The sequence below is a fragment of the Carcharodon carcharias genome, chromosome 4 (genome assembly GCF_017639515.1).
Source record: "Carcharodon carcharias isolate sCarCar2 chromosome 4, sCarCar2.pri, whole genome shotgun sequence".
In the NCBI taxonomy this organism is placed as follows: Eukaryota; Metazoa; Chordata; class Chondrichthyes; order Lamniformes; family Lamnidae; genus Carcharodon; species Carcharodon carcharias.
In genome coordinates, this window is record NC_054470.1 from 50109980 (window position 1) to 50136783 (window position 26804).

Consider the following 26804-nt stretch of genomic DNA (forward strand, 5'->3'; position numbering starts at 1 on the left):
CTCCGGTTCGTTGTCAGAAGAAAAGCATCTGCCTGAATGGTGGGAACGGCAGAGCTGTGGCACCAAACGGGTTGACTACAATGACCGTGCAAGCCGGTGACAAACTGACCGATTTAAGTCTCCTGTCTGCATGTGGCTCTGATGTAAAGGGTGTAAGCTGTGTGGAAGGTGGGTCTCTCTCAGTTCAGGCGATCCCTTGCCTGTCTCGCCTTGGTGCAAGTGTAAGCACATCCAACTCTCCGCTCATACTTTCATCGATTGAGTCAGTGTGAAAGATCCTTCTTGCTGATGTGAACGCCTGGACGCCGGATATCGCATTGACCCAGCCCTGATCGCTCTCTCTCCACCCCCCAACCACCGCCCCCCACCCCCCCACCCCCAAGTTCTCTCAAAAGATAGTTGTAGCCAGCGGGCTCCGCCGATCCCCTCCTCTTGCTGCACTTTGTGAGTTTTCCTGGCCTGGATCCTCTCCCAGCCTGCTGAAAGATAGAGCCCTCCCCTTCTTAACCCACCTGCAGCCTCGCTCACCCCTTGCCCATGTGCGAGATGAACGCGTACGGATCTCCCTACATGTACATGGCCGGCCCGGTGTCCCAGCCCCGACCCCCTCTCCAAAGGACCCCCAAGTGCGCCCGCTGCCGGAATCACGGTGTCCTCTCCTGGCTCAAGGGGCACAAGCGCTACTGCCGCTTCAAAGACTGTACGTGCGAGAAGTGCATCCTGATCATCGAGAGGCAGCGGGTAATGGCCGCCCAGGTGGCCCTCCGGCGGCAGCAGGCCAACGAGTGCATCGGCAGCCTGATCCCTGACAGCATCCGAGCCGTGCAGGGGCTGGCTGCCGCTCCCGGTCCCGCCGAGTCTCGCCACACTCCAGCCAAAGGCGGAGAGACGGCGCTGCGCTGGGAGCAGGAACAGCCAGACAGCATCCAGCAAGCCAGGGCCGGTAAGGATCAGGAAACTCCATTCATGCACCAATCGGAAGGAAATAGGTTTGAAACACCGGATTGAGTTTTTTTTTGTTTAAAATCTGATTTAATTCACTTTTTATCAAGTGTTCACCTTGATTCGATCCCACCGCAGAACAGTTGGTTTGGGTAGCATGGATTGCCATGACGATTGAAAGTACAGTGGATGGAGTGGGTTTAGATGTGGGATCTATAATGGACAACCAAACTGAGGATAGGTTTGACCTGTGTACCCACTGCAACTTGGTTTGATTCGTTTTTCTGATTGACATATTTAGTGAAGCATTTTGTAAAAAAAAAATTCCTACAGCGATACGAGTCGTCACTGTCAGGGCTCAGAGAACAAACACACCGTGAATTTTCAAACTAGGAAAATAAGTAGAAACCATTGGACAGGGAACAAAACGTCCCGCTCGATACATTGACACCCAGCCTATATTTTCAAATGTGGTCGCGAGCCTCCGAGTTAAGTTTAATGTAGTTTTAAAAAATCAAATAATTGATTACAATAATTTACTAAGCAAATTCATTCAATGTTCTAAACTTATCCATGATATCTAACAAGGCAGGGGTTTGCTGTGATCTAGGAAAGTTAAATTTTATTGCGCATCATTAGGCAGACCTGGTTGCAAAGCCCTACAGTGTATATTGGAGCGCACACCGACACCTGCACATTGTGTAAACCGTGATTCAGCCCCAACTTCTACGGACATAGACCTGAACTTCCTCTGGTAGCAAAGGTATGAAAGGCAGAGAAAATCTTTTCAAACCGCAGGCGACCAGGTGGAGTTTGTTCTTCCCCCCAAAGTGCAGCGCTTTGCTGCAAACTCTCATCCTGTTCACTACAGACTCAAATAGAGAAAAAGTTTCACTGCTTCCAGCCAAATTATACCAGCACCGAGATTTGTAGCACTCCATCCGCATTGGTTCTCAGTCAGCTTCCAGTCTGCCGAATCCATTGCTTTTGTAAATTAGAACCAGCGTATTACAGCAGTTACTACTGAAGGATTTAATTAGTGGATATTTTAAAAATATAGCATTGATACCTTTTTAGGGAATAATTATACGGGCACTTCTTGGACAGCCTTTAATATGTAACTCCCCGTAGATTTCATCCGAATTCATTTTCATTTGTAATTTCATTTAATATGATTTAAAAAACATACCCGTTCTAACTGAAGTAATCTTTGCTAACAAGATCTGGTTAACCGGGCTGCTGACTGTACTTTACTTTCCGCTTGATTGGTTTAATGCCCCCAAGTGCTCACCAAGGCCAAAGAAATAACCTCCAAAGGGGATTCCCAGGCCCACTCGATAGGGATCAGTGAAATGGCGGAGATGCGCGATTAGAAATGATCTTTGTGTGTTGAAGGCCGATTATTTGGATAAATCAATTTACCAGAGGAACTATTTTATATGTAAAGATTTTAAAAAACAGCGAAAAATCCGCCGGCATGTTTCACGAGCTGAGTGAAAATTTGAGTTTGGATGGAAGCAAAGTGAGTTATTTTAATGCAGGATGTTGATTTAAGTTCTTTGGAGAAGGGGCAAAGAGGATTTAACCGTTTTCTGTTCTCTCATTTGATACGGAGAGTAAGGGAAGTTTGAACACAAAATCCCGCACTTCTACAATAGTCTTTATCCAATCTTCATTTTAGACAATAACTGATCCTACAAATGATGAAACTTCGGGCAGCTCTGCGGACAGGCTTAATGCAGTCAGAATGGAGGGTGGAAACACGCAACCGTGACCTTTTCACCTGGAAGCTAGGAAGTAATCCATCCACAGGCAAACTCCCAACAATCTGATCATGCGAAACAATCGACTTTTTATTCCGTTTGGTTGTTTTACGAATGTATGGTTTTAAAATTCGTTACTTACAAAACAAATACGTTTAATAGATCGGAATTAGGACGATTTCAGGTAAACAGGGGTTTTCTGTAAATGAAGCACTGCGTTTGGAAAATGTCCAGGACTTAGGCCAAGCTCTGTTTTCTATCGGAAGAGCCGTGTGTACAGTGCAAACATCGAGCACGGAGTCCGGCACAGTCAAGGACTTTGCACTCGGTCGAGTATGAATTTGGTTTCCGTGACCACGCTTAAATAGACGAGGCGAGGCTGTGCAAACTGGAGCCTGAACAGGATCCTAAGCCTATCGCATTTTCATGAAATGTTCAAGTATTCCAAACATCCAGCACAGTACACACATAAATAAAAATCTCTCCGTCTTGAAATTCGTTGAGAATTACATCATCGATGCGTTCATACTTAAGCAGCACACAACATGACGTAACCATCAATCTGGCAGCAATCCCATCGCTGTTTTAGACCCAGGCTTGGAATGGCTGTAACATTTTAAAATAGTTTAACAAGATAGGAGTCGGAGTGCAGTACACAGGAATAGCAATACCAGTTGCTGTAAATTTATACTGGATATGATCACAATGTTAAATCTAATATTAACCTCGATGCAAAGCTTTCAGGACTGGAGAAGGACTTTGAAAGGAGTCTTTCTGTAAATGATATCACAGCTGTATCATTCAAGTGGAAATATGACCGAACGGGGAGAGTGCACTTAACAATACTACACTAGTTTCATCACAAGTTATTAAATTTAATACTAAATTAGTTGTAAAGATTAATGTCTAAAGATGAAGAATACTCAATTTAAAGAGGAAATCTGGTTCTGAATATTGGTTTAAAATCGAATGGTTACAAGAATTAACTAACATTAAATAGCCCTTTGCTTTCTTGATATCTATCAATAGTGTTGGGGACATATTATGCCGAAACTGAAAGCTGTGACGGGTAAAGAAAACTCAATTAAAATGGCGAGTTCGGTTACCTCGCGTCGGCTGAGGCACCGTGTTAACACTCCAGCCTCTGGATGAGAAGGTTGTGAGTCATGTCCCAGTCCGGAGACAAAATTTAGGTTGACACTTCAGCGCAGAACTGAGAGCCCTGAAAGTCAGAGGTGCTCGCTTTCCACTGAGACATTAAATGGTGCCACTGTCTGCCTTTTCAGGTGGATACTGTTGGCAAAAGAGCAGGCAAGTTCTTCCAGGTGACTTGCTAAATATTTGTCCCACACTAAAACGGAGTGCCGAATCATTGTCTCGTCCATCTTTGTGGGAGCTTGCTGTGTGTAACTCCGCCACGTTTCCCTCCATTACTGGACGTGTATCCGCATGTTACAAGTATTTACTTGCTGTAAAATGCTTTCTTCAGTTATTCATTTCATCTGAGTGCAAGTTATTGGGCCAGTACCCCAATATGTCAACACTCACTTAAATTAAACCCAGTAAACACCACTCTGCAGAAAAACTCGTGTTCCAATTCATCATTCTTTAAAAATATTTTTAATGATTTTTCACAGCAAATTTAAGCAGAATTTTGCTTAACCACCATTATTTCATCTGTATATGGAACGTGCCTTCCTAACAGAGACCTCAATATCTTTCCAGTAAATGCATTCCGCGCTGTGTCGCTTTTGGTGCGATTGGTAATCTGCTTTGCTGGTTATTTAGCTCCGGTGTATTTTTGTGTACTCGTTACATATCTATTAACAAGAAAACCATAACTGAATGAATAAAACATTAGTTTTAATGCGACCCAATATCTGTTGTATTGTGACGATCATGGACTTGGGTCTTTTGTTGTTTAACGTTGTTGTAGCAATTAAAACATCTTTAAACGAACATCTTCATCGAAATATTTTAGATTACTAACATTTCGTTAGGCTAGAGAAAATTACGATGGTTCTAATGTCGGAGTCGTTCATTAGGTGCAGGTGGTGTTGCTTATTCACTGGTTTAATTAGGGGTTTGATGAATCCTCTTTTCCCCAAACTGCATCTGTTTAACTAATTTAATTGTTAGCTCTTTGCTATAATGTAGTAACGATTTTCTTGGATAAAATTTTAACTGTGGTGTTTTTACCAGTGCTACTTATCCAATTAGACCTGCAGTGACCCATTTAGGGGCTGGAATGGGCCATTTTCGTTTCAGGCAAGGTGATGTGAACAGTAAGAGGAAGGAGCCGGTTATTGAAGAATTTTATAGGCCAGGCTTCATTTCATTCACGTGATCATTATTTATATAATATTATTTAAGCGGCATTCCATGATGCACTTATTTTAAACATATGCATTTCGCCTTGGTTTAAAATACACACGAGATTAAATCGAGCTGACAGCCTTCACTGTGATCTGTTACCAAAACAATAATAAAATAAACCTTCGGCTAACATATCGCCCCTTATTTTCTTCTATTTAAGAAAGATTAACCAGAGCCTCGCCTACAAAGTAAAGAGGTTTGTTGCAATGCGTACTCTTTCTCGGCGGCACAGAAGGGAGGTCGGAAGTTTCGGGGAAAAGACACATTTGTCTGTGGGATTTGGAAAATACAATTTACTAATTCTGAAATCGTTATACTCAGAACTAGCACACGGCAGGGAATTTAATCCAGTAATTTCACAGTCACTATATCACAGGATACATTCTCTGACATTTAGGAATGAAGTGGTGTTGATTTAAACTGAACTATATTAAATTCACACACGGTAATTAATTAGCAGCTGATACTCATTGCTACGCTAGGTTTTGCAACAATACATTTAAATTTGCGTCATAACCAGCGATTTTCCACATTCAAACACCTTGTACCAATTGTTTGTTTGGGGTCGAGGCCGGGGCCGATATTATTAACTGCGGAAAGGTCCCGAAGTAGTCCAACAGTCAAGAATGTAATGTGATGCTATGTACGCGTTCCTTGGTCAGGCCAAGTGGTGTTTCCCGCAATATTAAGCACCTTTGTTTCCTTGTTTTCATGATGCACACAATTATAAAGGAGCCAGTGTCATTAGTAAAACAGAAGACAATAATTCTTCATTAAATTATGTTCCAAAGGCCCGGAGGAGAGAGATATTTGTAACCATACAACTTAATTCGTTACAGAAAACATTATTCGTACCTGCTACAGAATGCTGGTTTGCGATTATGCAGCGCTTTTATTTCGAAGTTTAAAATGCTGATTTATAGATACATAAAGAAAGATGTGTAAATTGATTGTGGTGTGCCTCTAGCTGTTGCGGTGGGGGATTTATCGATGGTTCCAAAAAGCACTTTATTTTAAAAAGAAACATTGCCGCATTAACAGCTGGCAGACTTTAACACCTCAATGTGAAAATAGATGAGACGAATGGAGTATTGGATTTGATCAGATGATTAATAATCGCGCTTTAATGCAAGACTCTTAACAAATTGCAGCAATCAGACTGGAGCAAATTCAATCGAAGTGGGACAACAATAACTTCTTCAAAAAAGGTCAAACAACACTGAAATGTTACCAAGCAACAGGCGAGTTCTTTGGAAATATAATCATATCCGCATTGATGTACAGCGCTTTGCCATCCAGTCAGCAGTTCTCCTAACAGCCTTCCAGAGAGAAGGGAGAGTAAATCGCCATCAATCACAAAGGCACTGGCGTTTTCGACATTGATTCGTAAATGTTGCATTTCTCCACCGAAATTCAAGGTCAGAAGAGATTATTGTCCCAAACGATCCTTTATTCAGATTTAAAGGCAGTATCTCTCGTTGTGAAGAGATTGCCGGAATAATACCACATTCTTCATAGCTCCCACTACCAAACATTACCGAACTTCTCTCTGGTTTGATTCGCCAGTCTCCCTCTGTCGTACCCAAACGTTACCCACTTTGTTTTCAAGGATTTTTTTTTAAATCTCGCATTTACATTTTGCAAAGCGGCACACATTATAGGAGGAGCTGAAATTCTCTCCCTTGGACACGGAAATCAAGCGAAGGCGCCAAGAAAATTCATAGGGAGATTTCAATGCCTGAATTGATATATAAAAAAAACAACAGTAACATACAACTGCTTTGACTTTTTCAAACAGCGTAACTATACAGAGACATTTCTAATAACATTTAAAATATGCTTTATATAAAGTTATAGTTTACAACGTATTTAAATACTGCTCTAAATGTAACACGTTTATCACGTTAAACACAATTGCTGTCTGACTTGTACTCGAGTCCATGGCACCAGAATGCGAAAGGCAAAATTAAATTGATGGAAACCCATCCTAAACCGATCATCATCTGAAGGGGAAAATAGGCTACGGTAACCTTCATTTCTAATATTTTCAGTTTCTATTTCAGATTTCCAGTATTGGTGGCCGTTGGTAAATCGTCCTGAAATGGAGCAAAGTTTTATATTTAAAACTGCATTCTATTTTGAGGTTAAAACAATTGGGCCAGATTTATTACAAAACTAGAAACAACACAGAATTACCAAACAAGGAAAGTTCACGGCAGAGCTGGCAAATGATGAAAAACTCAATAAATATTTCTAAATCAATTCTATTGCAGATAAATGCTAAAACTAGCAGCCGTGTTGTAACATAATTCCCTAAATGAAAACCAAGAGTAAGGGTGAAAACAGGCAGTGTAAAACGTGCAATATCAAACATCCAAACGGTAAATGATGCTATATAAGAAAACTAATTCAAAGAAACATAATGAGTTTTAGAGAAGAAAATATGTGTGAAAGGTCTCAGTTTTCAGTTACAATTCCCACGAAGGCAATCAGAATGTTCCTCCAAAGTATAAAATCACAGAGAGAAATAAAGATGAAATGAATATGTGCATTCTGCTCCCACTGCTTTGATCCTAGCAGGAGAACTTGTACATTCCGATACCATTTTCATCAGTTTATTGAATATATACTTCAACAAACTCCGTTCTCTACTTCAAAAAATCTTTTTTATTTTGTGGACTTGTAGTTGTTTTCTAAAGGAAGGGTCATCATTTTTTTTTAGAACAGACTTGTAAATTTAAGCAATGACACACTCAAGAATTTTCACATTCTACTTTAAAACATATTCACACATAAATATGTTGAAATTGTGATTAAACGCATAAAATTGATTATTACGATTTCTCAGGAGTATCCATTATCTAAAATCAGAGGAGCCTCTCAGAGAACTAAGACATGGCTGGATCATATGATCTAACCCAGGGTGTTCCCATGGTGACTCATATTGGTTAATGTGAAACAAAATAATATTAATTTATTTAAATGTTATAATGGTGCATTATAATGGTGCATTTTGGGTCAACAGTGTCTTCCATGACCCCATCTTGCCCAATAAGATTTATTCACTTAACATCTCGTTATTCTATTTTAAGAATATGAGAAAAAGCCTCAAGAAGGCAGAGAAAACGTCTACATGAATCAATATTAATATAGATTGAGAGGGGGTTTATTAAAATCTGTTAACATGATTAATTAGACAAGAAATATTAACTTCAGATCAAATTCATTTTTCTAATTAGATGTTAAACTTAGATTCTAGGTTTGATGCTGATAATTATTAATACGTGCTACATTTTTATACCACGTTCCTTTTACACACAAGTGAATCATCTCAAATACCATAATTCAAGGATCATATGGTGTTGGTAACCATTATTCTTTATAATCAGAACCATTGGTTTGTAGTTTTCATAGTAAAATGAATTCCTCAACCTAATCTATCAAAATCTCAGAATCCAATGTATGAAAGATGAAATTTAACATCCAGTACAAACCAATGGCTTGATTGTGATATATTAGTGAATCTCCCATGGGATTACTCATCAAAAGTTAATGATGCACTGTTTATAAATATGATCTGTTAAGTTCAATGTGCAGCCACCCTACTACACAAAGTAAAGCTGGTGGCAGCCCTCTTAATCTCAACTAGGTATTTTTCTTTCCTCTTACCCAACAGACTCTCTTCCCCTTCTTCAATAGTATTTGTCCTTTATAAGGTTATTTCTCTCCATTTCCTAAATGTCTCCTGCTCAATAAATTATTTTTCTCTATCCCTCCAAATAAGATCACTCCACTCTATTTTTCACTAATGGAATGCCCCTTTATCTCCAACTCCCCTGAGTCACATATGTGAGATCTCTCTCTCTCGACTTAACCACCATCTCTGAATAGCATCTGGTTTTTCATTTCACTCTTCCTTTTTACAAAACATAAGACCTTGAGAAATGAGAGCAGGAGTAGGCCATTTGGCCCCTTGAGTCTGCTCCATCATTCAATAAGATCATGGCTGATCTGACTGTGACTTTCCTGCTGGTCCCCATAATCCTTGACTTCCCTCTGGGTCAGAAATCTGTCTAACTCAGCCTGGAACATATTCAATGACACTGCTCTCTGGGGAAGGGAATTCTGAAGATTAATGACATCCTGAGAGAAGAAATTCTTCCTCATCTTCATCTTAATTGGGTGGCACCTTATTTTGAAACTGTGCCCTCTAGTTCTAGATTTCCCCACTAGGGGAAACATTCTCACAGCATCTAACCTTTAACCAGCATATCCACTCCACATGGTCAATGTAATGTGTTTCTAAACTTTCAGATACTTTGTAGCCTAAAGGCTATTAAAATCAAACCCTATAGTTGTCCATCATTTCTAATTGCAACTAACCAAAAGTAGTCGGGGATGGCTGAAGACTGTGCCATTCTTAATGAGGAAAATTAGAGTAGGTGTGCAGAAGCATGGGGTCAGGAATGGATGGTGACTTGGCAGAGGATGTAGGGTTGGAGGAGATTGTGGAGATAGTGTGTGGCAAGGCCATGAATAGTTATAGCTGAAGAATAGGATTTTAAAGTTGTATTCTATTTTTTTTGACACATAAAGCAGATCATCATAATTTATTATGGTGCCAGTGAACAATTAGGAGAGCCAATTTAACCAAGACCAGAGGATCCTCTCGATCAGATGGGAAATGATTAAACTTACGGTCTAAAACAGAGTGTGGCAGGGAGGCTTTGACTACAGAGTTTAATGTATTAAAGACTGTCCATTGGAGAAACAAACTTAAACCTTTCTTCATTACACAGTTCTTTTACAAACTATACTATGTAAAAATAATTAGCGTATTTTTCACCAAGTCTTGGATGAACCCATGTTCCTTCAACTCAATAATGTAGAGGTGGATACATGGATTCTTGGTTAAGGACATGTTATATCATTTCAAGTGCAAGTCAGGGTGAACAGAATAATAATGTTGTTAATGGTCTGATTCAGTTTGGGAGAGTAGCCAGGGAGAGAAATGGAGTAAGTAACAATGGAAACGAGCTTATGCCAGGACCTGAAGTTGATGAGTGATGGGGAGCAAGTGTAGGTCAGTGGAGATGGAAGTAAGCTGTCTTAGTGATAGAAAGCAGAGTTTAAAGCTCAGTTCAGGATTGGACAGGATTCAACAGCTGCAAATGATTCGGTTCAGCTGAGAAAGTGGCTGGAGAGGGAGATTGAGTTAATGATAATAGAATAGAATTTCTGGTGGGGAGTGAAAATGATTACAGAATGGATTTGTGACTCCTCCAAGGCTTGATATCAGATAAACAGCCTGACAATATTGAGGTATTCAGTTGGTTAAGTAAAATAAAACTGGGTATCATCAGCATGTATATGAAAGCTGGCCCCCTGGTCATGAATGATATTACCAAGATGGAAGATAGTAGGTAGAGGAATGAGTTCAGAATAGATCCTTGAGTGATTCCAGAGGTGATGGTGCAGGGAAACCAGAATCCATTGCTGAGATATTCAGATAAGTAGGAATAGAACCACAGAAGAGTCCCTGGATAATTATCCCAAAGAGTGGTAGTCAATGCCACGATGTGGCTACTGAGAGTTGCAGTCAATTATATTTGAGGCATTTATTTGTTTATTTGAGAGATTATACTATCTTGCTTAAATTAGAGAATTAGCTGGGTGAATTGGAAACATGAAATATGAGGGGAATTTGCAACTGGAGACCAGAATACTTGGAGACCTGACTTCATGATGGTTAAGGAAAGGGAAGGTTGTGAAGCCAAGTTAAGGGGGACATTTCTGACTTTTTGGCTATGCGATAATTTTACTTTTAGGGATGTGGAGTGGAACGAGTGAGGAACTGTCATTGTCACTATATTGTCAAATAAGTTTCTTAGTAGAATGTGATATGGAGGATACATTGAATTGGAAGAAATAATTTGCAAAATATCGTTGCTGAATTACAATTCTACAATAGAGGAAGAAAACATGAATACTTAAAAACTTAGCTGGTGAGGATGAAAAAAACTGACCAATGACATGACATTCATAATTTCGGTCAGGTTCAATGTATATTACAGACACAAGTGATTTTATTATAAGCATAGGAATTGCGAGATGAGGAAGGACCAAGGTCTACCTAATTTGTCTTCTACCACCCTGGTTGTTATAATGATACCATTTACTGTTTCTATTTTATTAATAAAGCTTATTTGATTTCCCTTTCTTTACAGCATTGTTCTTTACTGTAGGAAAATGGCATTTGTGAATGATGTAGGTACAGTGTAATGTTCGTCATGACTACTACTATGTTTATAACTGATTTTTATATCTGCAGAGTATTACAGTACAGATTTAGAAGGGGAAGAAGACTGACTGATAAAATTCCTTGATTATTTAGAATGTGTTACAAATGAAGCAGATTGTGGAACTCTCTATGTTACAGTTATGCAATTGCAGAATTCTTCAAAGTAAATTAAAACCACATGGATCCAAGGTAGTTTATGGAACTGCAAATTAGTTCAAAATGGAGTACTGAGGGAGGAACAGTGATAGTCTGGAAGGGGGTGTTGACTGGAGTTCTTGGTTAGTGCTTAGGAATCTGTTACTTCTATTCTGTATTCAAGATCAGGATATTGAGATTAATGTAAACTTGCTACATTATTAAAGGGTGTGCAGTATTTGGCAAAAGATTTAGGTCAGGATATTTCCCTCGGCGGAGGCGGGCCGGAAAGGTTGGGAAGCCCACCGCCGCCTGTGGTTGGGGCAGGACCGTGATTTCACACTGGCGAGCCAATTAAGGGGCGCCCCGCGTGAAATGCGAGCGGTTGCGCTCAGTGCCGCCTGTGTGTGTGGGGGGGAGGAAGGTGAGTGTGCAACTTCACGTTCGCTGGAAAAGCTCCCTGAGACACAGAGCTGCCGCAGGGAGATGAACATTTTTCTAAATAAAAAATAAAGCTTTCTAAAATGTTATGAAACATGTCCCCTCCGTGCAGGGACATGTTATTAATTAAATTTTAAAATATTTATTTTATTTTTATTTGCTGTTGGAAACCTCATCCTGCCCGTGGATGAGGTTTCCAAAAAAAATGCAAAGGCCGCTTGGCTTTTTTGCCTGCCCATCAACTGTAAGGTTGGATGGACAGCTGAAAAATTTATTTTAATCACCTTTTTAATGGCCTTAATGGGCCTTTTAAATTGTTGGCGGGTGCGCTGCTGACTCTGGCGCGTGCCTGCCAACCGAAATATCACACAAGTGCGCAATGATGTTGGAACGCTCAGCTGATAGCATCGTGCGTTGTTTTATGTTCGGTCGGTCAGGCTCCTACCCGCTCACTGAAAAATCCTGCCCTTAGTTTGTTAATGCAACTGAACAGACAAAAGACAATTGTAATTTAACAGTGTATGCTTGGAATTTCCACTTGGGTTCTCCAAATCTTCTGCTATAACTTTAGAGGAGGATTGGTAAAATCCCCAGGGAAATGGCATAAATGGCTAAAAGTTGCAATTTCTCCAGGGGGACGTCTACTAAACTTCTAATAAACCTATGGTGGGAAATCAGGAGAATCCAACAGAAGTTCAGTCCCATCAAATAGTGGACATTGGTCAAAAACATCTTCCATAAATACACACTGATTGGGATTGGATTGGACAAGGAATCTTGGGGAAGGGTTTGGAAACGATAACACTTTCAATGTCTGACCAAGGTGAAATAATTAAAAAAGTGAATAGAAATCTAAGATTTATAACTGGGACATTACCACTCTTTGCAGGTTAATTTGAGGCATTGAAATCAGCTGGTCTGGTCACATTGGAATATTGTGTTCAATTGTAGTCACCATGCGAATAAAATAGATTTGAGTATAGAAGAAGATGCAATGGAGTTATAAATCTAAATGTAAACTAAGTTCAAGTCATTGAAACTTAGGGCAGAATTTTGCCCTTGATGGACGGGCTCAGCGGGAGCGGGCTCAGTGGGGGCGATCGGGAAGCTGACCACCGCCCACAATCGGCACCAGACCACGCTGCCTATTTGGGGGTGGGAGGAGGGAGAGCGGGCCCAGTGCAAACTGCATGCATGTGCGTGAGTGAGCGCTTCATAGACGCCCTGAGGCACAGAGCTGCCTCAGGTGATGAAAAGATATGAAAAGAAATAATAAAAAAATAAAAATGTAACATGTCCCCTCATGTCACATGAGCAGGCACATGTTATTAACGAAAAATTAAAAGTTTCTTTTTGCTTTTGGAAGCCTCATCCCACCCACCGAAGTCAATGGGCTTTTGAACGGCTCGCTGCATTTCATGGCCCCACCCCCACTGTGACGGGGCTGTAACATTCCGCCCATAAGCCATAGAGTCCAGAAAGAGGATTACTGGAGAGGACCGTCGCAAAATATACAAAATATTAAGTGGAATAGACAGGTTAAGCTCAGAAAGTTACTTCAGATTATATCAGGAAAGCATAACTTGGACAAATTCTAAATTAATGAGAAGTAATTTAAAAAAAAATAATTCAATTAAAAAATAATTAAAGACCAATTGGAGCCATCTGCCAGTTTTTTAGTATAGGCAGAAACATTAACACCAATTGTGATTTACAAACTTTGTCAACATGAGTTACAAAATACTAGGTGGTATGTAATAATTCCCTATATGACAACAAAGACAAAACTGCAAAACGTTTCTCATTGGATGTAAAGCACTTTGGGAGTCCTGAAAGGTATTATATAAATATTAGTCTTTTGTTTTACCACTCATTTTGATAACACTGGCTTTAACAAACAGCCCTAAGTAATATTTGATATGTTATATTAACTTCATGGGGCTGATTTTTGTCTTCACTGGTGGAGTGGATTGCTCACCTAGTACAAAAATAACTGATTTTCAATCCACTGATTTCAATAGAATGAAAGTCACATGGCATCTATAGCAGGCAGGCAATCCATTTAATCAGATTACCATTTAGTTTGGAACCAAAATCTAACCCCATCATGTCTGCAATTGTTATGTAGATTTGCATTAAAAAAGAAAAAAAAGACTTACATTTATGTTGCCTGTGGACAACCGGAGGACATCCCAAAAGCTCTTTACAGCCAATGAAATTGTTCTTGAAGTGTAGTCACAGTTGTAATGTAGGAAATGCACAGCAAGCTCCCACAAAAGGCAATGTGATAATGACCAGGCAATTTGTTTGTTTTGTGATGTTGATTAGGGGAAAAATATCGACCAGGTGTTCTTCTTCAAATTAGTGCTTCAGGATCTTTTACATCCACCTGGGAGGGCAGATAAAGCTTCAGTTTAACATCTGACATTGTAGCACTCCCTCAGTTAATGCCTAAAGGATAACGTTGGATAAAAGCAAAACACTGTGGATGCTGGAAATCTGAAATAAAAAAACAGAAAATGCTGGAAGAATACAGCAGGTCTGACAGCATCTGTGGAGAGAGAAACAGTGTTAACTTTCCGAGTCTGTATGACTCTTCTTCAGAGTTCTGAAGAAGGGTCATACAGACTTGAAATGTTTACTCTGTTTCTCTTTCCACAGATGCTGTCAGACCTGTGGATAACCATTGGGTACCACTGGACAATCTGGACATTTTATAGACCAATCTAACCTTAACTGAAATGTTGTGGGAAGCAGGGATTCTTTCTTCCGTATTATCCAAACATTTACAATTCCAGGATTTGGGAAATGCCTAGCCATGTGCAGGACATTTGCACAAACGGAAGTTAAATCTGCAGCCAGCAATGTAAACAAATATCCTGCTGGCTGGAAACTGAACTGTAGCTCTTGTTTCAAACCAGTAGCTGCACTGTCTGTACTGCCCCTCTCACTTTTATTCAGCCAGGCCCAAGACTTCAAAACTGAAAACAACTTTACATACCGTGCTGAATATTTGTAAAAAGTTCAGTGTGAGAACAGAAAATTTGTATATTGGTGTAGAAAGGGTGCATTTATATACATAGGTTTGAAGAAATTTTCAGTTTGCCTAATACTAAACTTGCAGTGTGCATTTAAGCACCAATTTTAACCTGGGGTGGGAGTGTACCACGAAAAGAAGCACAAATTCCATAATCTTTTCTCACAAGTTGACTGGAGTGGAAGGGGAACACACACAATGGCACCAGCATAAGACTGGGGTAAATTTTACTCCCAGCATCAGTTGCTGATTTGCTTTCAGACGCTGGTGTGGATGACGTGGAGGCTGAAGCCTGGGAATGCAAAGTCGGGCCCAGCTGAAGGCTGATGTGGTTCTGAGCAAGGCAAGTGGGAGAGTTGGTGGTGGGAGGCGGGGGGTTGGAAATTTCTGATGATCGCAGTCAGAGAATGTGGGGAAGTTGGGGCAAAGGGGTTCCAAAGTTTCCAGGGCCAGAATTTTGATGTTGGTGTGCTTGAAATGATGCACAGTGATGTCGGGCATGTGTCCCGACATCAGAGCGCGTCATTTAGATATTACATTCGGTGGGCGCATGCTGGAGGTGGCTGCGCACCCGCCAAACTATCAACTGCCTATTAAGGCTATTAAAAAAACAATTAAAGCACTTATCAATGCTGCCTGTCTAACCTTAATGTTGGTGGGCAGGCAAAGAGCCCAAGCGGCCTTCACATTTTTCAGGAATCCTCATCCATGGGTGGGATGAGGTTTCCTGAAGGTTTAATTAAATAAATAAATAAATTCTGATAAATTGACAAACATGTCCCAGCTCATGTGATACTGTCAGATGAAGGGGCATGTGTAAATAATTTCCATCTGTGTTTATTAAAAAATTTCAATCCGAACTTAATCTCCCTGATGCAGTTCCGTGCCTCAGGGAGATTTCTGTGCTCTTTAGCGCGCCTGTAAAAGAGCACAGGCCTTGACTGTCCCTCCTCCCCCCGTCTGCACAGGTAGCGCTGAGCACTACCGGCTGTGCATCATGCTGGGTGGGCCTTAATTGGCCAGCCCAGGTGAAATGAGGGCATGCAGCTGATTGCGGGCAGCAATTTGCTCCGCGCCTGCCTACACCCACTCCTGACTGGTCCGCCCGACGTGCAGCAAATTCTCCCCCATGTGGACACGGAGGAGCAAGAATGCTCTCCCTGGCTAAGGAGGAACCTTAAAAGAAATAGGACTCCATGGCCCCGATTCTGCTAACCACCAGGTTTTGAATGGTTCAATACATGGCTTTCACATCTGGAGTTTGGGTTTGAATCTTGTTCAGACTGACAGAACAAATGCCTGCGAGCTATTTGCCCCTAGAGGGCATAAAGCCGCAGAATAAGATGCCCTAACTTGGCGTTAAATTGGCAGCTTCCCAGAAGCCACTGGACGGCTGGTGTAGAAAATTGACACCATCAGAAAGTAGATGCTCATCTGAAGTTAGTGCTGACACATTTTTAGGCAGAGAATAGGGAGCTTTACTGGAATGAATTTTATCAAATCACTTTAAAGTCCTGAAAGCTCAGTAAGATCACCCTCAGTTTTCACTTTTTCAAGTCAAATAAACACAAATACCTTAACCTTTCCTCACATTTTAAATCTCAAGGATCATCTTTCTTGGTCTCTGTATCCATTCAAGGGACATAATAGCTTTCCTATGATTAAGTAATCAGAATCAATTACAGTATTCCAGGTACAGGAAAGATACAGGCTCTTCAGACATTTGCTCTACTGCTCCAAAGCTAAGCATAGTACTGCAGGGTTTATAAATTATTTACTCACCAAGCATCATAAACCACAAAGTTGTGATCAACGTAGTTAAATAAGAATTTTAGCTGCTGTGGAATTCCATTGCTGGCCCTACAAGAATTAAAATGTCCGAGGGTAGGGGCAGAAGCATTTGGCTAATTGGGGGTGCATTGGTGATTAATATCCTCCCCAACCCACCTCACACAAAAGACTGTAGAAATGCAGGCAAAAGGTGGCCAGCTCAGAGGGGTGGAGGATGAGAAACATGAATTAGGTAAAAAAATTCAGTCCTTACTCACCTTTCAACTAACCCCATTTCACTGGGTATTGACCAGATATGGTTGATGAAACATGTTTGATGCTAAGCCGTATCCCAACTGAGGACCAGGATGTGGGAACAGCCACCACCGTCCCCAACAACCCATTACCCTCTTACACTGACAGCTTTGAAAGGAAGGTGACAGCTTCCCCATGAGATCATCCCATGACATAAAGATAGGAAGGAATGTAAGATGTGAAGAGGACATAAGGAGGCTACAAAGGGACATAGATCGGTTAAGTGAGTGGGCAAAGATCTGGCAAATGGAGTATAATGTGGGAAAATGTGGAATTATTCATTTTGGCAGGAAAAATAAAAAAATAAACATATTATCTAAGTGGTGAGAGATTTCAGAGCTCTGAGATGCAGAGGGATCTAAGTGTTCTAGTGCATGAATCAGAAAAAGTTAGTATGCAGGTACAACAAGTAATTAGAATGTTATTGTTTATTGTGAGTAAGTCAGGAGGTAATGCTTCATTTATATAGGGCATTGGTGAGACCATATATGGAGCACTGTGTACAGTATTGGTCTCTTTATTTAGGGAAGGATGTAAATGTATTGGAAACAGTTCTGACAAGGTTTACTAGGCTAGTACCAGAACTGGAAGGGTTTTCCTATGAGGAATGGTTGGACAGGCTAGGCTTGTATCTGCTTAAGTTTAGAATAGTAGGAGGTGACTTGTTTGAAACATATAAGATCCTGAGAGGTCTTGACAAGGTGGATGTGAAGAGGATGTTTCCTCTTGTGGGAGAATCTAGAACTAGGGGTCACTGATTAAAAATAAGGGTCCATTTAAGACAGAGATGAGGAGAATTTTTTTTTTTCTCTGAGTGTTGTGAATCTGTGGAACTTTCTTCCTCAAAAGGCGGTGGAAGCAGAGTCTTTGAATATTTTTAAGGCAGCGGCAAATAGGTTCTTGATAAGTAAGGGGGTGAAAGGTTATCAGGAATGTGGAGTTGAGGTTACAATCAAGTCAGCTATGATCTTATTGAATGGCGGAGCAGGCTTGAGGGGTGAGTGGCCTACTCCTGCTGCTAATTTGTATGTTCGTATGTCTATTAAGCCCTAAGACATGAACTGGAGTAACCAGGTTTTGATTGAGTCTGAGGACACCTGAAGGACTCCTAATGAATTTATGGTGGGTTTCTGCTAGATTGACTGAGCAACTTGAAGGCCCAGATTACTTTAATGAATAGCACACTTTAAAACTGGCTTCGTTTAATGAAAACAAATGCATTTTTGCAATTAGAAAATAAACAAGAATTGAAGAAAGAAGATATGCTTCCAACTTTGACTAATAGCATGCTATATCAACTCATCCATACATACAAGCATACGACTTAGAAGCAGGAGTAGGTCACTCGGCCCCTCAAGCCTGCTCTGCCGATCAGTAAGATCATGGCCGATCTGAATGTAACCTCAACCCCACATTCCTACCTACTCCCGATAACCTTTCAACCCCTTGTTAATCAAGAATCTTTCTAGCTCTGCCTTAAAAATATTCTAAGACTCTGCATGCACCGCCTTTTGAGGAAGAGAGTTCCAAAGACTCACAATCCTCTGAGAGAAAAAATTTTCCTCATCTCTGACTTAAATGAGCGATCCTTTATTTTTAAACAGTGACCCATAGTTCTCCCACAAGAGGAAACATCCTATCCACATCCACCCTGTCAAGATCCCTCATGACCTTAAAGGTTTCAATTAAGTCATCTCTTACTCTTCTAAATTCTAGTGGGTACAAACCTAACCTGTGCAGTCTTTCCTCATAAGACAACCCACCCATTCCTGGGGCAGAATTTTCCCGTTGGTGATTTGGGGGCGGGGCCCGCTCGCCAACAGGAAAATGCCGCGGGATGACATCGGGAGGAACCCCCGACATCATCCTGGTCCACTTAAATATTGAGAAAGGCGGGCGGACAGTGAAATCAGCTGTCTGCCCGCTGACTTGTCAATGGCCAATTTTTATATTTTTATATTTTTAATGTTTTTTACACTGTCAGTAATCTCCCTGAGACAAGCACTTAGTCTCAGGGAGGTGTGCGCTCTTTCGCACACATGAAAAAGCATAGCGCTTCCTGTCAGGCAGGCCACTGGGTGGGCCTTAATTGGCCCGCCCACTCAAAATGGCGGTGGGCCCCGTTTCGGCGGCGAGTTCAGCTGCCCAACCGCCGCCGAGCCGGTGGGGCCCGCCCGCCCACCAAGGGAAAAATTTTGGCCCTGGTGTTAGTCTAGTAAACCTTCTCTGAACTGCTTCTAACATATTTACGTCTTTCTTTAAATAAGGAGACCAGTACTGTACGTAATACTTCAGATGTGGTTTCAGCATTGCCCTGTACAACTGAAGCATAACCTCCCTACTTTTGTAATCAATTCCTCTCACATTAAATGATAACATTCTATTAGCTTTCCTAATTACTTGCTGTACCTGCATACTAACCTTTTGTGATTCATGAACTAGGACACCCAGATCCCTCTGAATCTCAGAGCTCTGCAATCTCTCACCATTTAGATAATAAGCTTATTTTTCTGCCAAAATGAATGATTTCACATTTTCCCACATTATACTTCATTTACCAGATCTTTGCCCACTCACTTAACTTATCAATGTCACTTTGTATCCTCCTTACTTCCTCTTCACAATTTACTTTCCTACTTATCTTTGTGTCATCAGCAAATTTAGCAACCATTCCTTTGGCCCCTTCATCCAAGCCATTTATGTAAATTGTAAAAAAGGTTGAGGCCCCAGCACTGATCCCTGCGGCACACCACTCAATCACATCCTGCCAGCCAGAAAAAAACCCATTTATGCCAACTCTCTGCTTCCTGTAAGCTAGCCAATCTTCTTTCCATGCCAGTATGTTATCCCCTGTACCATGAGCTTTTATTTTTTGCAATAAGCTTTGATGTGGCACTTTATTAAATGCCTTCTGGAAATCTAAATACAGTACATCCACAGTTCCCCTTTATCCACAGCACATGTGACTCCTTCAAATAACTCCAATAAATTGGTTAAACATGATTTCCCTTTTATAAAAGCATGTTGACTCTGCCTGATAGCTTTGAACTTTTCTAAGTGTCCTGCTATAACATCTTTAATAATGGCTTCTAACCTTTTCCCTATGACAGATGTTTGGCTAACTGGCCTGTAGTTTCTTGTTTTCTGTCCCCCTTCCTTTTTGAATAAAGGAGTTACATTTGCTATTTTCCAATCTAATGGAACCTTCCCCGGATCTAGGGAATTTTAGAGAATTAAAACCAGTGTATCAACTATCTCACTAGCCATTTCATTCAAGACCTTAAGATGAAGTCCGTGCCGAACTGGGGATTTGTCAGCCCGCAGCCCCAACAATTTGCTTAATACCTCTTCCCTGATTATTGTAATTTTCCAGAGTTCCTCCCTCCCTGCCATTTCCTGATTTGCAGCTATTTCCAGGATGTTACTTGTGTCCACTATAGTGAAGGCTGAACCAAAATACCTGTTTAATTCATCCGCTATCTCCCTGTTTGTCATTATTAATTCCCCGGACACACTTTCTTTTGGACCAATCCTCACTTTGTTAACTCTATTTCTTATTCAAATATCTATACAAACTCTTACTATCCATCTTCATATTACTAACTGGCTTTCTCCCATACTCTAATTTCCCTTCCTTATTAATCTTTTTGTCATTCTTTGCTGTTCTTTATATTCTTTCCAATCTTCTGACCTGCCACCAATCTTTGCATAACTATAAGCTTTTTCTTTAAGTTTGATACTGCCTTTAAATTTTAGTTAACCACAGATCATGGGCCCTCCCCTTGGAATTTTCCTTTAGTTTTTCTGTGTATTCTGAAATATCCCTTTAAAGGTCTGCCACTGAACTTCTATTGACACATCCCCTAACTTCATTTGCCAGTTCACTTTAGCTAGCTCTGCTTTCATGCCCTCACTATTGCCTTTATTTAAATTTAAAATACTAGTCTAGAATGCACTCATTTCTCCCTGTAAAATTCAATCAGATTATGATCACTGTTACCTAGGGGTGCCTTCACTAGGAGGTTATCAATTAATCCTATTTTATTGCTCAATACCAGGTCTAGTATAGCCTGCTCTCTAGTTGACTCCAGAATGTGCTGTTCTAAGAAACTATCCCAAAAACATTCTATGAACTGCTCATCTAGGCTACCTTTGCCCGTCTGATTTTTACAGTCTATATGTAGATTAAAATCCCCCATGATGATTGCTGAACTTTTCTGGCAAGGTCCCATTATCTCTTCTTTTATACACTGTCCTACTGTGTAGTTTCAATGAGGGGGCCTGTACACCACTCCCACAAGTGACTTCCTGACGTTTTCATTCCTCATCTCAACCCAAACCGTTTCTACTTTGTGGTTTCCTGAACTTGAGTCATCACTCTCTAATGTGCTAATATCATCATTAATTAACAGAGCCACCCTTCCACCTTTTCCTAACTTCCTGTCCTTCCTAAATGTCACTTACCCTTAAATATTCAGTTCCCAATCTATGTCATTCTGTAGCCATGTCTCTGTAATGGCTTTCAGATCATGCTTATTTATTGCTATTTGCGCTATCAGTTCATCTGTTTTGTTTTGAATGCTATCTGCATCTAGATACAGAGCCTTTGGTTTTGTCCTTTCATTATTTTTGTAGCATCTAGCCTTATCCACTGATTTACTATTAGAATTGTACTCTTTGTCCCTTCCTGTCATAGTCTCTCATTTCCCAAATTAATACCTTTCTCTCTTGCCTTGTCTCTACTATTTGGTTTACCACATTTTCCCAGATTTGATCTCTTGCCCCCACTATTCAGTTTTTAACCCTCTCTACTTCCCTGGTTATGCAGCTTGCGAGAACACCAGTCCCAGCACAACTCAGGTGCAAACCTTCCCAACGGTATAGATCCCACTTTCCCCAATACTGGTGCCAGTGCCCCACAAGCCGGAACCCACTTCTCCCACACCAGCCTTTGAGCCGTGCATTCATTTCTCTAATCTTGTTTGTCCTATGCCAATTTGCACATGGCTCAGTTAATAATCCAGAAATTATTACCTTTGAGGTTCTGCTTATTAATTTGATGCCTAGCTCATCATACTGACTATGCAGAGCCTCCTTCCTCATCCTGCCTATGTCGTTGTTATCTACATGGACCACAACCACTGGATCCTCCCCCTCCCACTGCAAGGTCCTCTCCAGCCCTTAGCAAATGTCCCAAACCCTGGCACCGGGCAAGCAGCAAAGCCATCTGGACTCTTGCTCTTTGCTACAGATAACAGCGTCAATGCCTTTCACTATACTGTCCCTGACTATTATACATTCCTTTTTGATCCCCCCACTTGGATGGCTTCCTGTACCATGGTGCCATGGTCAGTTTGCTCATCCACCCTGCAGTCCCCACACTCATCTGAATAAGCTGAGAGAACCTCAGGCCTATTGGATAATTACAGTGGCTCATACTCCTGTCCTCTGGGTCCCCTTACCTGCCTCACTCACAAGTCACACCCTCCTGTCCCTGGCCACTGACCAAATCAGAAGATCCTATCATAAGCGGGGTGACTGCCTCCTAGTATAAAGCATCCAGCTAACTTTCCCCCTCCGTATTGTGTCAAGAATCTGCAGCTCAGCCTCCAGCTCAATGACACCGAGCCGAAGTTCCTCAATCTGCAAACACTTACCGCAGACTTGCTTGCTCTGGATCACAATGACCTGAATTTTACCCTTGGTGGGTGTGCGCAATCGGCAGGCCTGGGAGTGGCTGGGAAACAGAGTGTCGACTGCGACTGGCCCCCAACCGCGATTTCACATTGGCTGGTCAATTAACGGTCAGCCAGTGTGAACTGCATGTTGAAAAGCTCAGCGCTGCTGGGGTAAGGGCGGGAAGAGGGTGGGCAGTGATGTTACTGTGGGCACGGGTAAGCACTGCGAGAGAGCTCCCTGAAGGCAGACAGCTGGCTCAGGGAGCTACAAATGATGAAATAAAGGTGTAAAAAGCGGCAAAAAAATGTATAACATGCATAAAGCACCTGAAAAATACCTCACAAAAAATAAATGGTATTTATTTTCACTTTACTTCATAACTGAGATTTCACCCTGTCCTTGGATGAGGTTTGATGAAAAATGTAAAGGCCGATTCACCTGTCCACCAACTGTAAGGTTGGACCAGCCACAAAAAATCGCAGACAATTGCACCATTAATGGGCTTAATTGCCCTCTTAATTGTCAGCAGGCACGCTTCAGACTTTTGCGTGTGCCCAATGAGTGAAATATTGTGCGAGTGCACAATGGCGTCGGGACGCTTGCCCGACATCATCTCATGTGATTTTATGCCCGATCAGGTCAGGCACACATCCAGCCATACGTAAAATCCTGCCCATAGTTATTCAGGAGCTCCCACATGCTGCAGCCTTGACACATCACCTGCCCTGCCATCCTTAATGTGATTTTAATAATTACTTGATTATATTAATCACTTTTTAAATGTTGCTTTCTTGTATTTTTATTAAATTTACTACTGATTTGTGTACTATTTTAAATCTTACGGATAGAATAGAACTTAATCACTTACCACATACTCACCAAAGAGCTGTTTCCTTTCCCTGCGCAAAAACCAATTTCTATGGGATGAGAAAGATAGGAAAAGGAAGTGAACATATCCTCCTCCCACCACTCCCCCTCACCAAACTCCCCTCTCATCAAAGCCCAAGGGGAGAATTTCCCCCATGTTGGGTGGGCTTGATGGGGGTGGGGGTGGGGACAGGGACGGGTGGGGGTGGTCGGGAAGCTGCCTGTAATCGGGGACAGACCGCGATTTCATGCTGGCAGGTCAGTTAAGGCCTGCCCAGTGTGAAACACAAGCTTCAGCCCTCAGCACTGCCTGTGCGGGCGTTGGGGAGGGAGTGTGAGCAGGGTGAGCGTGAACTTCGCGCATGCTCACGATTGCCTTTTGCAAATCTCCCTGAGGCAGATGAACAGATTTCAGAAAAAATTAAAGCTTTAATAAATGTTATAAAACATGCCCCCTCATGTGCCTCTGTCACATGTGCAGGGATATGTTATGAAAATAAAAGTTTTAATTTTATTTTGATTTGCTTTTAGAAATTTCATCCCGCCCGTGGATGAGACTTCCAAAAAAGTGCAAAGGCTGCTTGGCATTTTCGCCTGCCCACCAATTGTAAGGTTGGACGGGCAGCAAAAAATTTCTTTTACTTAACTTTTTAATGGTCTTAACAGACCTTTTAACTGTCGGCTGTCACGCTGCTGACTCCAGTGTGTGCCTGCCGCCCGAAATATTGTGCGAGTGCATAATAACGTCAGGACGCTCACCTGTCATCATCACGCATCACTTTATGCTCAGCCGGGTCAAGTCCGTGCCCGTCCACTGAGCTTAAAATTTTACCCCAAGTCTTCACTCAGTTAGTTCAGCTGTACTCCGTTTGTCCTCAGCTCAGCCTAATGGTGGCTGCATAGAAATGTGACCTGATTGTTTCATACAGCAATTCAAAGCATAAATAGAAATGTAACAGTCCCATAACAAGTTCAAAAGCTCCTCGATACATTGGCTTAAGTGGCCAATGGGGTTTGGCGAGGAATTTCCCAGCTTTGTTTTCCTTTGATTGGTCTTGGGTTCTTTTATTTTACCTTTCCTTCAGGTGATGTAACTGATGGTGGGCAGCTGGCTATGTGAACCTGTGGGCAAATTTGGTGGTGAATTTTGATGCTACGTTGTGGTTGTGTCAGGTGGCAAGATGGACCAGCTGGACTTTTCCTGCCCATCGATTTCGTATGATCATGTGTTTGTACTGCAACATTATAAGTTGTGCATTTTCTTTACTAGTTCTAAATGTCAGGTTATATTTCAAAAGGAGACACAACACAGAGCCATTGGGTATCTGGATAATGCTGGGAATCAATCTACTTTTAAAATTTGATACTGCAGAGAAGCTATGAATTACATTATTTGCTTCCTTACTAAACTCAGGAAGTGAGCAGCAGTAAACTGCTCATGGTCCTGTACAGTGTGACTTTAATAGTAGCGTTAGTATATTTCTGCTCATAATATGATTTTTAAACATTTTTTTGTTACATAATATACACAAATATGTATTTGAAAGCATGTTCATTTTGTGCGACAATACAAAATAAAATGGTTTCCCTTAGTAAAAAGCTGAGAAAGTAAAAAGCATAATTGAAAAAAGGCGAAGGAAGCGAACAACCTCATGGATGTGGGGGATGAAATCTGTTCCTCCCATTTTCCTTTCTCTTGCCCTACATGCATGAAGTGACTGAGATCCATCTAGGGCACAGATGAAATCAATGCACAACACATGGATAATTTCCTCCGTTCTAGCCTTGACATCCTCAAAGTATTTGCATTAGCCTTATCAATAAATTATTAGTAAATATGTGAGCATACGTGAATAGATGCACTGGCTTAACACCCAGCATGTAACATTCTTGCAAAAAAAAAAGGTCTTGCTGATAAAAAAAGCTCAGAGGAGTAAAAATAACTAACTATTTAATATTTTTAATTGGGTTAGAATATTCTAAGACAATCAGAATAGCTCAGCATACAATGACTATTTTAAGCTTGTGGCTTCTTGACAATTCAATGGTTTAGCACTAGACTTACCACAGGGTTCGTTATTAAGCTTAGAATTCTGATAAAATCCTTAAGGTGTTTATCATCAGATTCATCTTTTTCTCTTTTATTCCTTAGACTTAAACGCGGAACGTTTAGACAGCCAGATTGCAGATGAGACCGTGGAAACGTACAGTGACAAAGAGTCAGGACAAACAAATTCTCCAGATCTGGCCAAAGACAAGAATTGCTACACAGCTGAAAGCCCTGAAATGGCAGCGATTGATGAAGAACGATTTCCAGTTGAGAAGAATGGCAACGGCTTGGAAACAGTACCAGAAAGCTCCAAATTTAATCTGGACCAAAACCAACTACTGATGGAGGGTCTATCTGGAACTGTGTCAATTCCTTTCTCTCTAAAAGGTAACAGGCCTCCCATTGAAGTGCTGAAGAAGATATTCCCAAATCACAAAGCTACAGTCCTTGAGCTGATTTTGAAAGGTTGTGGGGGTGACCTTGTTGGTGCCATTGAAATTCTTCTGTCAAGTCGCTCTGCTTTGGCTTCAGATAGACCTGCAGAAGCTCCGGATGTCCTCTCTGTATCTTCTAATGGACAGACGTTTTTTGAACATGCTTTTGGCTCCTACCCCGTTGCCTCTTCTAAGTGGTCTGTTGGGTCAGCTTTCAGGGTCCCAGATTCCTTGAGATTCTCCAGTGATCCTGGCAATGTCATGTCAAGCCCGCTGGCCATGCCATTACAACACCCATTTCCTCAGCCTCCTCGCTACCCACTGGTCCTGAGGAACAGCTTGAGTAGAAACCAGGGAAGTCCATTTATATCAAATGATGTTGCTTTATGGAACACCATGACACTCCAACAGCAGTACCAGCTCAGATCCCAATATCTCACCCCTTTCCCAAACACCTCAGCTGGCATCTTTCGCAGTTCCCCAGTACTTTCCTCTCATCCTACCAATGATCCTAGGCTTTCAATTGCTGATGAGGGCTGTTCAATGGTGACCAAACAACCCATTTATACAGAGGAGGACTATGATGAAAGGTCTGATTCTGCAGACTCTAGAACATTGAACTCATCCTCTTAAATAATATGTAGTTATTGCTCACCAAATAGAATATGAAAAGGGAAATACTTGAATGTAGTAA

The 26804-nt window shown here is 41.3% G+C and overlaps 1 protein-coding gene across 2 annotated transcripts; it reads left to right on the forward strand.

Moving 5' to 3' along the window:
• The first annotated feature begins 546 nt into the window (after window positions 1-546).
• Window positions 547-26743, forward strand: dmrt3a (doublesex and mab-3 related transcription factor 3a). 2 transcript variants are annotated; one of them, XM_041186600.1, is made up of 4 exons: window positions 547-905; window positions 15923-15953; window positions 23966-23969; window positions 25779-26743. In XM_041186600.1, exons 1-4 carry the CDS (start codon window positions 547-549, stop codon window positions 26741-26743), a joined length of 1359 nt encoding a protein of 452 aa, XP_041042534.1. The 2 variants fall into 2 exon arrangements, with proteins under 2 accessions (XP_041042534.1, XP_041042533.1); XM_041186599.1 differs by lacking the exons at window positions 15923-15953; window positions 23966-23969 and having other exon boundaries at window positions 547-943.
• Window positions 26744-26804: the final 61 nt, after the last annotated feature.

Bases quoted from the DNA above. Each gene is read 5' to 3' on its own strand.
- dmrt3a (XM_041186599.1), top strand. From the start codon at position 547: ATGAACGCGTACGGATCTCCCTACATGTACATGGCCGGCCCGGTGTCC. The intron at 944-25,778 runs GTAAGGATCAGG...TTTATTCCTTAG, and splicing joins CATCCAGCAAGCCAGGGCCG to ACTTAAACGCGGAACGTTTA.